This window comes from Microplitis demolitor, chromosome 2 (assembly GCF_026212275.2).
Source record: "Microplitis demolitor isolate Queensland-Clemson2020A chromosome 2, iyMicDemo2.1a, whole genome shotgun sequence".
NCBI lineage: Eukaryota > Metazoa > Arthropoda > Insecta > Hymenoptera > Braconidae > Microplitis > Microplitis demolitor.
In genome coordinates this window covers 3,531,335-3,546,580 of record NC_068546.1, presented here as the reverse complement: position 1 = coordinate 3,546,580, position 15,246 = coordinate 3,531,335, and the positions used below count along the sequence as shown (strand labels likewise).

The 15,246-nt window shown below is 27.5% G+C and overlaps 3 protein-coding genes across 5 annotated transcripts; 1 reads left to right on the top strand and 2 right to left on the bottom strand.

Annotated features, from left to right (window-relative positions):
• Positions 1-88: 88 nt before the first annotated feature.
• On the bottom strand, positions 89-1,135 carry LOC103579987 (uncharacterized). Its single transcript, XM_008561569.1, has 2 exons — positions 966-1,135; positions 89-863 (listed from the first exon to the last, which is right to left on the bottom strand). The coding sequence occupies exons 1-2, from the start codon at positions 1,018-1,020 to the stop codon at positions 172-174; spliced, it is 747 nt and encodes a 248-aa protein (XP_008559791.1). The 5' UTR covers positions 1,021-1,135; the 3' UTR covers positions 89-171.
• Positions 1,136-5,021: 3,886 nt separating this feature from the next.
• LOC103579986 (proteasome subunit beta type-3) lies at positions 5,022-7,643 on the bottom strand. The gene is made up of 3 exons (XM_008561567.1): positions 7,537-7,643; positions 6,718-7,283; positions 5,022-5,154 (listed from the first exon to the last, which is right to left on the bottom strand). Exons 1-3 carry the CDS (start codon positions 7,537-7,539, stop codon positions 5,106-5,108), a joined length of 618 nt encoding a protein of 205 aa, XP_008559789.1. The 5' UTR covers positions 7,540-7,643; the 3' UTR covers positions 5,022-5,105.
• A 920-nt stretch (positions 7,644-8,563) lies between these two features.
• Positions 8,564-14,988, top strand: LOC103579985 (cullin-2). 3 transcript variants are annotated; one of them, XM_014439711.2, is made up of 4 exons: positions 8,564-8,946; positions 9,773-9,918; positions 11,307-13,311; positions 14,377-14,988. In XM_014439711.2, exons 2-4 carry the CDS (start codon positions 9,800-9,802, stop codon positions 14,506-14,508), a joined length of 2,256 nt encoding a protein of 751 aa, XP_014295197.1. In that variant the 5' UTR covers positions 8,564-8,946; positions 9,773-9,799; the 3' UTR covers positions 14,509-14,988. The 3 variants fall into 3 exon arrangements, with proteins under 3 accessions (XP_014295197.1, XP_014295196.1, XP_014295198.1); XM_014439710.2 differs by having other exon boundaries at positions 8,565-9,019; XM_014439712.2 differs by lacking the exon at positions 8,564-8,946 and adding an exon at positions 9,121-9,192.
• Positions 14,989-15,246: the final 258 nt, after the last annotated feature.

Sequence of the window (15,246 nt, the reverse complement as noted above, 5' to 3'; positions counted from 1 at the left end):
AATCCTTGTAAATATTAATACTGATAAGACTTAAAATTAATTTATTTGTAAAGAAGTTATTTATAGCGATTTAAAAATATAATAAATATATTGTTAAACAATTTTGTATTTATTAACATGTCCATTTAAATACAAATTTAAAAAAAAAATACAATAAATAACGTAAATAAATCAATCCAATTTGAGACGAGGTCGATTCAAAACTTTAAGACGTCTCTCCTCTTCTTCTTTCATAAACTGACGGATCATATCTTCAGGTAAAATTTCCCCTTTCCATCTTGTAGGAATACGAACATGATCGAGAATTTTTAAACGCGACGCAACGTATTCTTTAGCGTCAAATTTATTGGCTTCATCTATTTTCGCTAATAATTCAGCATGAAATGCTTTTTCTTTACGTAAAACACGTCGGTGTTTTTGTTTACGAAACACAAACTTCATTCTCTTACGTAATTTACGTAATTTATGACGACGCATTTTACGCCGACGTATTACTACTAAACGAGCCGCTTGTTTTTCTATTTTTAAATTTTCATTTACCGCTGGCAGTTCAAATAATTTTGGCGCCACTTTGTCTTCGATTTGAATTCTTATTTTTAACGGATCAATTATTTCATTATTATTATTATTAATATTATTATTTATAGAGGGACTATCAATTATTTTTTGAATTAACCCGCCAATGGGAACATTCAAATCAATAGTGGATGTCGGTAATGCAGACAATCGCAAATTCGGTTCACACTTAAGCCCTAAAGCTGATGGTGATTTTGATGATTCGAGCAAAGAAATGGCTACGAATTTATTTCCATTGATCGTCTGGTGATTTAGAGTTGAATAATTTGGCTTAGGTATTAAAACACCTGATAATTACAATACAGATAATTAATTACTTCTGTGGATTGAGGTTATGATTTTTTTTCCGCGTAATAAAATTATTGTTTCAAAAGTAATTGAGTACTTACTCGTTGCTGTGATGTTTAGACGGTGAAAAGATCGGCAAAGTGTTGCGGTCACCATGATTATGTTGTGGTCATTTAATTTATTGTTTAATTACTAATTAAAGGACAGGTAATTTGTGGTTTGTTATGATGGTTTGCTAGTAACACTGGACCACATGAGCGATGGAGGAGGAATAAAATAAAATTTAGGGAAATTACTTGCAGCGCGCAAGTCGCAGTAACTTATGGCGCGAAATTTATTCAAATTTAAATGTAAGTGGCAAAATTTAAGATACTGAAATTAGCTGACGTCTAATAAATTTTAGAATTTTTTTTAAAACGAAAAATTATAAAAAAAAATTATTTTAAAAAATTGCACCTTTAGTTTTTCAAATTTTTTACATGTGCGTATTTTTATTTTTGTTTTTTTAAATTTAAACAGTTAGAAAAAAAATCAAAAAATTTTTAATTGTCTGCTAACTTCAGGATCATGGGAAATCAACATTCCCATAAACAATTGTCGGAATCAACGAATAAATAAACGAAAAAAAAAAAAAAAAAAAAAACAAACAAATATGGACTTAACACAAAGAAGGATACGTAATATTTTAACTAGTATTTTAAAACCGCTAATAAGTTCGAATGTTGAAAATCGATTGTTGATCGACGAAGACAGTGATTGAGTTTAAATTTAAATAAAAATAATTTTTTAATATTTTTAAATAAAGTTATAAAATGTTTTTTAAAAAATCACTTTCGGTTGATAATATTCCGTTGGAAAAATCGAATATTATTGTAATATATTTAACTCCGAAATTATCGAAATTGCAGACAGAAAAAAAAGACATAAACAATAATATTAATAATAAAGATGAAGTAAATTATTACCCTAATTGTGACACGTCTATTTGGATGAGGTCTTGTGAGAAAGAAGTTATTGAGCCAATTAATGGGAAAACATATGGTGTAGTTCCTAAATGGCTGAAAGGAACTTTATTGAGAAATGGCCCAGGTAATCTCAAAGTCGGTGATTACTCATTTGATCATTTGTTCGACAGCTCTGCGTTACTTCATAGGTAATTATTATTTATTTTATTTATTGGAAAACGGCGAAGCAAAAAAGAAGAAAATTTATGTTTTTATTTTTGAAACTTGGAAAATTATTTATTTGGTGTTTTTAATCAAATTTTTTTGGTGAAACTGTCAATTAAAGGTGACGAAAAATATAATTGAAAAAAAAATTACTGTATAGTTAATTGTTCAATTTTTATTGGAATTATCGAACGCAGATTCCTTTTAAATTTCCTGGGATCTTAAAACAAATTTTTGAACAACATTCGCTACGAAACGAACACTGAAATAAAAGCAGTAGATTTAGTAATTCATTGTCTCGAATATTTTTTAAGTAAACTAATTATCAGTAAAACTGTTTTAATTATTGATCAATAAATATACCGATCTATGATTCTGTAGACAAGCTGTGTAGTTTTTTACAGCAAGAGTCGATGGAATACTTTTTTGTCTTAACGAAATACAATAACTCATACCAAGATATCTACCATGTAAACATTGTTTAGTACAACAGTCAGCACTGTTTAAACACTAAATTAAATAAATAAAATTTTATTGATTAAAAATAAATAATTTATAAGAAAAATCAAAAAGAAAAAAAAATAAATAATTAAGAGCAAATATTATTTAGTTTCATAGTTTTCAAACGGACACAATTTTTAACAATTTTTGCAGACAACGCGACAGCAGAATTTTTTTTGTTACTGCAAATATTTAAATTTTATTCATTTTTAAAAATCTATCATACGATTTATTGAGATTTTTATTTACAAAAAAAAAATTAATCAATTTGGATTAAAATTAAAATTTTTTTTTCTTCCTTTAATTTTTCTAACAGCCTGTTTTACCACCAATACTTCGGATCACTCAAAAATTAATAGGAAAAAAAAATCTTTCTTTAAATTAATTTTTGAGGTGACATTTTAAACCGCGAATATTTAAAATTATTTTGAAAATTTAAATAAACGTTAATTTTTTAAAAAGTACTTTACTAATTTCTTGTAGTATCATCACATTATAAACTCCTTTCATTATTATTTAAATTAATTTAATTATAACTTACATGTTGGCCGATTTGAGTACAAGTTTTAATCATTTCCGTTGAGACGCTTAAAATAATCAGCCCAATAATTAAATAAATGAGCCCAGATTTTAATAAATTATTCATCATTTCGGCTGTGTTTGAAAAAATTTAACTCAATAATTTTTTTATCATCAAACTTTGAGTATTTATGAAAAAAAATATACCGATACTAAAAAAAATTAAGAAATTATTAAGATAATAAGAGCTGATTATCTCTTATTTTAGAGTTATTACTAATTACGTAATAACTGTAAAATAATTGAAAAAAAAATCCCGGTACTGCGTTGTAAAAAAATAATTTAAAGGTCATACACAATCGATGTATTCAATTGGGAATTTTATTGATATAAAATAACGCATTACACTGCAATAAAACACCTTGATTTTTTGTAAAAAAAATTCATCAGCAAAAGTAGATATATTTTTTAAATAAAAAAAATATTATTGTGTAATGATCCAGTCGATGGAAAAAAACAGTAATTATTTTACCACGTTTTTATTAACTCGCTTTTATGTATGTCTGTTCGGGTGGAATTTTGTAATTGATTTTAAAGTAATTTCTTGATGAGCTAGAGACTTTAAATTTGGAACAAAGCTCAAGATTAGATAACAATGCAAGAAAATGAAAAAAAAATTATTTTAAAATGAGAAGGAGAAGCACTAGAAGAGGAAGAAAAAAATGAAAAAAAAAAAAAAAAACAAAAACAAATGAAAAAAAATCGAATAAAAAATTCATATTCGTTTGTTTGTCTGTTCAGTACGAATTTTTTATAATTAATTTAAAACTAATTTCTGGATGAGTTATATTCTTGAACATAGCTCACAACTGGATAACAGATAAACAAACACCGTGTAATGAAAATACAATGAAGGAGATGGAAAGAATGTGACGACTAGGACCTCCAGCACCATGAATAGAGTCATATATTCAAAATTTTTAGCTAAAAAGAATCTGGCTTTGATTTGTTTTAATATTTTGAAGAATAAATCTTATGAAAAATGATTTCGATGTATTGGTAAGTAGAAATAGCAATTTTCTATTTCAGATTTGATTAAGTGAAAAAAAACTGAAATAAACCTGAATTTCGTCGCATGTCTCCGTCATTATCTTATCCAGGCCTTTAAAATCGATTTCAAAATTTCACTCACACAATACTAAAAAGCAGAAAATGATTATCGAAATAAAAAAAAATTTTAATATACCACGTTTTTAAAACGAACTAAAAAGTATAAAATAATATTTCTCAATCTCATTAAGATTTAAAACCACATACAAATTCCGAACTTCTTCAGATAGTCCTGAAAATTTATAATTGTGAATTTTTAATAGTTATGAAAATATTTGTAAGATTTAAAACGAAAAACATGGGGCGCATGCAACAGATAATTGATGCATTAATAGTTTAACGAACAATTTTAATGCATTGCAAATAATATGGACTGATTTGTAAGTTTTTTCATTGACAGCTCTTCTCTACACTTCTTATAGTTATATATTGCATGCGCCCCACGTTTTTCGTTTTAAATCTTACAAGTATTTTCATAACTATTAAAAATTCACAATTATAAATTTTCAGGACTATCTGTAAGAAGTTCGGAATTTGTATGTGGTTTTAAATTTTAATGAAACTGAGAAATATTATTTTATACTTTTTAGTTTGTTTTAACAACGTGGTGTATTAAAAATTAATTTTATTTCGATAATTATTTTTATTTATAATACCAATGTTAAAAATAATTAGTTTTTTATTGTGGGATTAAAAAATTCTTCATGTAAAATTAAACTGAAAAATTTTCCAGTTTTTAAAAAAATTTATAAATATATTAGATTTTATACTCAAATTATGACTGATTATTTTTTTAATAATAAAAAAATTATTTGATATAAATTGCAATTATTGTTAATAAATAATAATAATAATTGATAATTTTAATAATTTTTATTTATGAAAAAATGCGTAATTGTTGACATGAATTATCATTTACTTTAATTCAATCCTTAATTTTATTTAATCCATACGAGTTTTAATTGTTCGGGTAGTGACCTTGTCCTTTTCACTGAAAAAAAAAAAAAATAATAAATTTTATTTGACTTATTTTTATCAATTTGAGTAAAGACATTTTTAATATTTATTGAAATACTGCGGAGTAGATAAAGATAATTAATAAATAGAAACTTTTTTGAATAAATTAATTAGTATAAATAATAGTATTTTTTTTTATGTCATTTTTAAGTGTAGAAAAATTTGAACTTTTATGGCAATTAAATAAATTATTAATAATTACAATAAACATAAAAAAAATATTAACGTAAGATAATAAAAACAGAATTGAATTTAATTATTTTGTATATTTTAATCTATTAATCTTTAATTATAATAATTAACTTATACATAATTAATAATTTATTATGTAAGCGAATTATTATTAATATTTGCTGTGGGATTTTTATTTTAGTGTAAAAATGTTTTATGAAATTTACTTAATGGCATATTTAAGATTTTTTTCTTAATTATTTTATTTAATAAATCTTTTTATTTGCCAATTTAATAAAATAGTGTATAAATAAATCAAAATGAAGCCTTTAGATGAAAATAAAAATTTTTAAAACAATTGTCTTTTGTTTCTCTTTACTTTAAATCTCATCTTTTCTTTTCTTTCTTTTCCATTTCCGCGAGCTAACATTCAAAAATAAAATATTTTTTAAATTATAAATTAGACAATCGCGTTAAATGGCCTACTTCTACTTTCATTTCAACAACCTAGTTTTTAATATTATTTAGCTCAGTAAAAATTATTTAAAAAAATAATAAATTACATTTATCAATTGACTTATTAATAATTATAATAATAATGACTTTTTTTATATATTCTTAAATATTTATTTCCCCAAGTTTTTTATTGTTAATAAATAAACTAGGTCATTTATTTAAATTGAGTGAGTAAAATTTTTAAAACTCTTTTAAAAAAATAAACTCTAAAGTTTTAAATTTAAAAAATAACAACACTTGGGTGCGTGTAAATTGTAAAGCTTGAAAAGATATCCAATGTTATCTAGTTGTTAAATGAAAATTGAAAAAAAAAAAAAACTATTTCATACAAACATTAAAATTAAAAAAAAACCAAACGAATTAGTTATTATTTCGACTGTCTCTATTTTTAAGATATAATCTAACTAAGTGATGTAATAAATAAAACACTATAATTAGTTAAGCAGATGTAATGTTTTTTTAGCAAGTCGCATTAAATTAAGTGGTTTATTTTTTTTTATTTAATATAATAGGAAACCCAGTGCATCTCTACATCTCATATGTATATTATAATTTACATACTAAGCATACTTATGTACTGACAAAAAATCCAACACAACGACAATGAGAAAGATATTTAATATAAAGAGGATTTTATAAATGTACTCATATATATCTAGACTCTTGATATATTAACATCTCTTCAGAATTATTTTTTAAATAAAATTTAAAAAAAAAATTGTGATCATATTTAAACTTGGATTGTGATTTTTAAATAATGGCGGGAGATAATAAATGGGAAGAACCTTTTAAAGTAAAAAATTAAACTCTGAAGTTTAAAATTTCTTAAAATAATAATAAAATAACTTACATAATATGAACGATAGCACCCCAACCAGAAATAGCATCACGATCGCAAGCGTTTACCAGAGCCTGGCTGATGGTTTCAAATAAATCCTCTGGTTCAAGGTCCGGTTCATAGACAGTTTCGCACATTCCGTACAACTGTTCCTCGCAAGTTCCACCGACGACGAAATCCTCGGGCTCATTGAGACAACCAATCAAATCCATATTACAAATGTATGGCTCGAATGTCTCCGGGTCCAGTCCAACGATAATCGGCTCAACGAAATACGAACCAAAGCGTTTTTCGTACAACAAATTAGAGACTACGGACGCAAATGTCTTGGGATGCATGCGCCGGTTCTCTTTAAGTTCATATAAATTTAAACGGAAACGCAAACGTTCTTTTACTGTTTGCACGTCAGTTGCCAGTCCAGGAATTCCAACAAATAAATGTGGCCCCATTTCAAATATTTTTTCAAAATCGCACGTTATCGTCTGCGCTTGGATACCAAATCTACGATCAGCGGCTATCGCTACGCAATTTTTTCCCTTCATTGCGATTATTGCGCCTCCATTGTACGCTAAGATACTCTAAAAAATAAGAAAATTATTGAAGCAATAAATTTAATTATAGTTTTTTTAACTAATTAACTGACTAATTATTAATTAAGATGAATTTAACGAAAGCAAAATATTATAAACATGCAGTGTCATTGACAATCATCATAATGTATAACCTAGAAACTTATTTTACTTATTACAATGATCAATTAAAAGTAATTATGAGTAATTATATAGATTAATAATTTAAAAAAATGAAAATATCAAATAATTTTTAAATTACCATTTTTTCTATACGTATTTATATTATTAAATTGTTTTTTTATTTTGTTAAAAATCACTGTAGCAAGACAGGAGCAACAGGAGTGACTTGTTAGGTTTGTGTTGAAGCTTTCAAGTTCAAAAATTTACCAAGAGTGGCGCTAAAGTAAATGGAATTTGAATATTGCCGCTAGAGAAGCTAAAAGTATTTTATTTTTCAAATATCCCGCCTGATTTTGAAATCTAATTTGAAATGATCTGAGGGGGGTATGTCCAAAAGCATTTGTTTGATGCAAAATATTCGAATTGTGACAAGATGTCGAGTAGACTAGCTCGTCGAAAAGAAATAGTGATGAATAAAGTAAAAGTATAAATGAGTTTGAATGTAGCAGACATCAGACAAATTTAAAATGATTAATAAACAGAGTTAATAATTGATAAAATAAAATTTAAAAGAATTGCGCATTTAAAAAATTGAAAAATTCACAAGTACATTTTTTAAAATTATTTACTCTATTTATTTATAATTTCAAATTCGTCTGACGTCTGCTACATTCACACTCATAAAGTATGAAATTTAAAATTTGTAACAGCAAAAAATTACGAAACAAAATATTATCGAAAAGGAATTTTAGAATGCAAAACACATCGAAATAACATTTACAGAAAATAATTACTCTTTTGAGAAGTTCCCTAAAACCAAAAGTGAATATAAAAATATATAGTTTTGGAATTAGTAACGCGATATAAATAATATAGGTATATATTCAGTGACATTTAGTATAATTAGTGACAGAATAATCGAAATATTAATTTGTTTAAAGAAAATGAATGCGACTTACTATTTTTCATACAGCGCGAAATTCAAAATTTTACCGCGCGCCCTTGCCATGAAACTGCGCGCCACGCCTTAACAACCTTATATATAATTTTTTAATTTTGAAAAATTTCCTATCATCTCTACATAAAATAAATTCCTCTCTTATCATCTCAACAAAAAATGGCAGCATGTTATTTCCCATTTCTAACGTAAGACAACTCTCGCACTAAAGGTTGTATCAGAATCGTGTTTTTTACGTAAAAAAAAAAAAATAAATAAAATAATAATAAATAATAAACACTAAGTAAAGTAATATCTAAACAATTTCACAGTAAAAGTAATAATTAACAACAAATAATAACAACAATAAATAACATTTCCTAAAACAAAAGTATATTAACAGTCCTCGTAAAAAAATAATTATCAAAATAAAAAGTAAACTCGATCGTTCTTTCTATTAAAAATTTTTAACTGATAGCAAAAAAAAATTTGATTGTATTATATCTATATGTATATGTATATATATTTATAATGCATGTGAGTTAGAAAATATGGTTACAAATGTTAAGTTTATTTCTAATAAGTAATGTGTTGTTATTTGATAAATAAGTGGTACGTAGTCGAAGGATTTATAAGTGATTTTTAAAGATTAAGAAATTGATTTTGTTCATTTTTTATTTTAATTGTAAGTACATGTCATCTTATTAACATTTTTACTCCAGAACTTTCTAAATTTTTACTTTATTTTATTTTATTTGTTGTAATTAATTTAATTATTTAAATATCACGATAAATATTTTTAAATTTATTCATTTTCCAGTAAATTGAGTCATCAGCTGGTTATTTTTTAAACACGAGGTCAATTCTCATTTATTATTTATTCATTTTTTAATTACTTTTTTTTTACATCAATTATTATTATTAATTATAAAAAATTATTTAAATAAAATTTTAAAAGAAAAAACATCTCTGTAATTTTTTTTTGCAATTAAATATTTAGTTTATTAATTAATTTAATTATTTATTTGTTTGATTAATTATTTAAATAATTATTTATTATTTGAATTAAATAACACGATGATTTGTATAAAATTGAAGATTTGGATTGTTGCCAATTTCTTCAATGCCAAGTCAAGTTAAAAAAAAATAACATTTATTAATATTAATTTATAATTTTAAAAAAATTGAAGGTTACAAATTTTAATTATTAATTAATTAATTTATTCATCGATAGTAAAATTAGCGGGCTTCTGATAATTTTTAAAAATTTAAATAATAAATTAAAAATTAAAAAAATGCATGGGTAGAAAATTTAAAATACAGTACATACATTTTTTAAAATTTTATTATTTTAATTATTTAATTTTTTTTATATGTAATTAAAAAATTTTGTCTGCTACATTTGCAATTATATTTATTTATTGTAATTTTGTTTCAGTTGGAATTGATAAACAAAAAAATAAAGATGTCTTTGAAACCGAGGAAAGTTGATTTCAAGCAAACGTGGGGAGTTTTACAAGAAACTGTAAAAGGTGTTATTACACTAGGTGATGTACCGAGATCAACTTGGAACGATCGCTTTAGGTATGAATTTAATGATAATTTTTTAGATCAATTTAAAAATTGATGAGTTTGTTAAAAAATTTACCAAATTTAATTCACTGGAACTTAAGAACGATTTTTTAAAAAAGAAACGTGTAGTAATTTTTTTTAAAGTTGCAAGTCAGTGAAAAAAATTCGAGACTGAACAGAAAGTTTGAATTTAAATTTGAACTTCGGTGATTTTTTGATTAAATTTCCAGAGCAGTAAATTAGCAGACAAAATTTTAAATTTATAGGATCAGAACAGTAAAAGTTGAGTTGCTGACAAGCTGACAAAAAATTGACAGCATCAGTAAACTTACGATTATTAATTTACTGACGTTTAGTTGTAAAATAGGACAAAAATATTTTAATTAATTAATTAATTAGTAATGAATTTAATGGTTATTATTCAAAGTTGTGGGAGATATTTAAAAAAAAGGGGAAGGCGGCAATTCCTAAGAGTGTCCTCATTAATGACCTTTGGAAAAATGAACTTGAAAATTTGGTTCTCCATGGACTTTTAATTTAAAATTTTTTCAAGAAGTTGACAGCTTATAAATTTTCTGAATAAAGACAAAAATTTTGCTTATAAATTTACTTTAGATAATTATTTATATTTTAATTAAAATTTTTTTAACTTTTACAAACATAAATTGCCTGAAAAAAGATGAATAATTTGTCAATAAATATTTCAAGTTAAAATTTAAAAATTTTAACTTTACCAGTTTAAATTACTGAAGATTAAGATTTAAAATTCATTAGATAGGTAAGCATAAAATATCACTAGACTAAATATCCCAGGATAAAATATTTTTTTATACGTATTTTTAACAGAACAATTGAAAATTTTCGACACATAACAAAGAAAAATTAATTTAACTTGAAATTTTTACTTTTTAAAAATACACAGAAAAAAATATTTTTTGGCGCTAAAATTTTTTACTTGTCCTAAGAAATTTTTTGCACTGTGGAATAAAAACGGAAATTTTCTTGAGCCGAGAAATCCTTTTTTTCTGTATAAGAGCTAAAAAATAAAATAATTTACAGATTTTTATACAGTACTGAAATTAGCCGACATCCAATAATTTAATTTTTTTAAAAACCATAAATTATAAAAAAAAAATATTTTAAAAAATTGTACCTACCATTTCTTTAATTTTCTACATGTGCATATTTTTAGTTTTTTTTTTTTTTTTCGTAATCAATTAAAAAAAAAACCCCAATATTGTTAATTGTCTGCTAACTTCATCATATTTTTATCCTGCTTTAGACTTAAAACAAAATAATTCTCTGCATAAACTAAAACTCTAGCAAACTCATCAAAATAATTTTTACGATATTACAGTACCACAAATTAATATCAATAATATCTTTACATTTATTAACAGCGACGTGTACTCGCTGTGCGTTGCGTATCCAGAGCCATTAGCAGACCGTCTATACAATGAAACAAAAAGATTTCTCGAAATCCACGTGTCGGAAATCCTGACCGAAGTGAAAAGTCAAGGAGAGACAGGACTACTGCAAGCTTACCACAAAGCCTGGAACGAATACTCGCAAGGAATAAATTACCTCCATCGTCTCTACTTGTATTTAAACCAGCAGCACATAAAGAAGCAAAAGTTGACTGAGGCTGAAATAATCTACGGCTCGTCTTCAACGAACTCCCCCGAGTATCAAGAGCAAATGGAGATCGGCGAACTGGGTCTCGATATCTGGAAGAAGAAAATGATAACCCCCTTACGTAAGTCCCTGGTGACGCTGCTCTTGGAGGGCATCCACGCGGACAGAATTGGCAAAGCAGAGTTGACAACATCTGACGTAATATGCGGAGTGATACAATCATTTGTCAGCGTGGAGGCGTACAAAATGAAAGGAGAGCTGAATATGTACCAAGAGATTTTCGAGACTCCGTTCCTTGAAGCTTCAGGTGAATTTTTTGTCCGCGAAGCTGCGGAGTATCTTCAGAAAGCCGACGTTACCGTTTACATGGAACGCGTTACCTGGAGACTAGGCCAAGAAGAACTCCGTGCCCGTAAATTTTTACACCACAGCTCCGTGAGCAAAGTCCGCCAGTGCTGTGAAGAAAAAATGATCGCAGCGCACGTTACCTGGCTCCATACAGAAGCTGAGTCGATGGTAGAACAAGAGCACCGACGTAATTTGTCGCTTCTGTATCCTCTTCTGCGTCCTCTTCCCGGTGCTCTGACCCCAGTGATACAAAAACTTACCCAGCATATAACCCAGCAGGGCTTGAATGCCATAGGACACCTGCAGGGTGATACAATTCACATACAATTCGTCGAGGGAATGCTTGACGTTCACTCAAAATATTCAGCGATGATCGAAGAAGTTTTCAAACGCGACCAAGCATTCATTGCTGCTCTAGACAAAGCTTGTTCAGCGGCAGTAAATCATCGTCCCGAACGTCAACCAGCCCGTGCACCTGAACTACTAGCCAAGTACTGCGATTCTTTATTAAAAAAGTCAGCGAAAGGTATCTCGGAGTCGGAGATCGATGACAAATTAGCCAAATCTATAATTGTATTTAAATACGTCGATGACAAAGACGTATTTCAAAAATTCTACGCCCGTATGCTAGCCAAGAGATTGATTCACCAGCAGTCCCAGTCGATGGACGCTGAAGAAACGATGATTGATAGATTGAAACAAACGTGTGGTTACGAATTTACAAATAAATTACATCGTATGTTCACTGACATGTCGGTGTCGATGGATCTCAATACTAAATTTACTACGAGTTTACGCGAACGCAATGCCGAAAATCAACTGGGAATCGGCTTTGTTGTCTACGTGCTACAGGCTGGTGCTTGGCCGCTCAGTTTGCCCGCTTCCTTAGGACCTTTCCATGTTCCGCAGCAACTAGAAAGGTCGATTCAGGCTTTCGAAAGCTTTTATCATGCCCAATTTAGCGGACGTAAATTAACGTGGCTTCATCCGCTATGCCAGGGTGAATTAAAATTTAATTACTTAAAGAAGCCGTACTTAGTTACGGTGCAGACTTACCAGATGGCATTGCTGCTGTTGTTCGAACAATGCGATTCTATGCCCTGTCGCGAAGCTGCGGCATCACTGAGATTGTCTCATGATCAATTGGTAAAACATGCGGCGAGTTTGGTCGACTGCAAGATCCTTAAAAGATCTGGGGACGAGGGAGAGCTCGAGGAAGATACTGTGTTGACTTTAAATTTAGAGTATTACAATAAACGCACCAAGTTCCGGGTTACTGGCGCATTGCAGAAAGACGTACCCGCGGAAATGGAAGCTACGAGACGAAGTGTTGATGATGATCGTAAATTATATATACAAGCGGCTATTGTGAGGATTTTGAAGAGTCGGAAAATGCTGAGACATAATCAGCTGGTTCAAGAGGTAAATTTTTAATACAGTCGAGTCGCGTTATAAGTCCGACTTGTATCTTTTTCTTTTAACCAGACTCACGTTAATATGAGAGAGATACTAATAGGACTTATAACGCGACTCGACTGTACGTATTTTTTTAAATTATACTTTTTTTGGCGCGTTGAGAGTTACATTTTAAATAACGGGTGCGCGCGCGCCGAGAACGAAAATTTGACAGCATAAAGTTGGCCGTCTAAGATAATTGAATTTTTTGTATACCCTGATGGTCAAGCTAGCGACAACTTACTGCAACAACTTTTCATCAAATTGACCGCATAAATCTAGATTTTCGTAAGTTAACGGCAACTGGTTGCCAACTTTCTGAGAAAGTTGATAGCAAAAATTAGCATTTTATTAGTTGACAGAAAGTTGCTGTCAATTCTCTCAGAAAGATGACAGGCTGTGACAATAGATTGTCGTCAAGTTTCTGGGAAAGTCGGTAACAATTTGTAGTCAACAGTTACAAAAGCCGGAAGTTGTTGTCAATTTGATCGTAGCTAGTAATGTGAAATGACCGTCATGTTGAGGTTCAGTCATAAGAAGGTTCTAAATGACGAGCCTGTTTGAATGCGAAATGATCGTTACAAATTTCTCGACCAGAGTTCGCCATTAAATTTTTGGTCACAAATTAACGTTTAATCAAGAATTATATTATTGTAAGATGTTGTTACAATTATGATAATTGTGATGTCAGTAGACTGTCGTTAGCTTGGCTTTGAGGGTTGAGTATAAAAATTAAAAGAAAAAGGGTTTGACTGAGTTATCTAATAATAAATTGCTGTCATTTTTATGATTTTAAAATTTTTTTCTAATTTTAATAAAAAGTATGAACATTTCTCTACATATATTATTAGAATTCATTACGAAATTTTTTTAGTCACGTCAAAGAAGTATAATTTTTACCGCGCGTACATAAACACGCACCCACTTTTTTTTTTTTTTTTTAATCTGGACTATTATGAGATCTATAACGCGGTATCTTTTTGATTAATGAACACTAAATGATTAATAAATAATAAAATTTTATTATTTCAGGTACTAGGGCAATCAAAAGTAACATTCGCTCCAACAATTAGCATGATTAAAAAATGTATTGAAGCACTTATTGACAAACAATACATCGAACGTACGCAAAATAGTGCCGATGAATATTCATACGTTGCATAATAATGGATTATTTTTTTATTTAAAGTAAATTGGTATTTATTATGCATCTCAAATCATTTTCGGTAAAATTTATTTCTTCTCATCTGTTATTAATTTTATTTTTATTTTATTATATATTTTTTTTTTTTTTGTAAAAAATTTTTAATTTGGATAATATCATCACACACTCCTGCCATTCATTAAAATCCTATAAAGATAACGAAAGTTCAGGGAAATAATCAGTTTCTTCTTCGTGATTATAAAAAAAAAAAAAAAAATTAATAATAACATTTAAGGAGTACTTCAAATTGCTTGATTGTTCGTAAGTTAATGTGTGAAAGGAGACAAATAAAGTTAATGTTAATTAATTAATTTTATATTACAAATTGATTGGTTAACAATATTTAATTGATTAATCGGTTGATTAATTAATTAATTATAATAAATAATTAAAATAAAATAAACAATTTAAAAAATGTAATATATGCACATTGAAATAAAGAAAACGTTACTATTTTATTCTATTTGTTTATCTATTATATATTTATATTTATATTATTTTATTATTATTATTTATATAGAAGAAGGTGACGTATTACGGAGCCAGTGAAGAGAAAATTTTTTAATATTTCTCACCATATTTGCACCGAAAGTTTAAATTCCTGCCCTGTTTAGAAGGAAGAAAGTTTTTTTTTTCTTTTATAAGAAAACAAATTATAAAAATCAGCGCATGCGCCATCCTACTCGTCTTTGGCTCTA

Excerpts from the sequence above, each read along its gene's own strand:
- LOC103579987 (XM_008561569.1), bottom strand. The coding sequence starts at position 1,020 with ATGGTGACCGCAACACTTTGCCGATCTTTTCACCGTCTAAACATCACA. Across the intron at positions 864-965 it reads TCTAAACATCACAGCAACGA|GTGTTTTAATACCTAAGCCA; the intron begins GTAAGTACTCAA and ends TGTAATTATCAG.
- LOC103579986 (XM_008561567.1), bottom strand. Across the intron at positions 5,155-6,717 it reads GGTGCTATCGTTCATATTAT|TGAAAAGGACAAGGTCACTA; the intron begins GTAAGTTATTTT and ends TTTTTTTTTCAG.
- LOC103579985 (XM_014439711.2), top strand. The coding sequence starts at position 9,800 with ATGTCTTTGAAACCGAGGAAAGTTGATTTCAAGCAAACGTGGGGAGTT. Across the intron at positions 9,919-11,306 it reads ACTTGGAACGATCGCTTTAG|CGACGTGTACTCGCTGTGCG; the intron begins GTATGAATTTAA and ends ATTTATTAACAG. Across the intron at positions 13,312-14,376 it reads ATAATCAGCTGGTTCAAGAG|GTACTAGGGCAATCAAAAGT; the intron begins GTAAATTTTTAA and ends TTATTATTTCAG.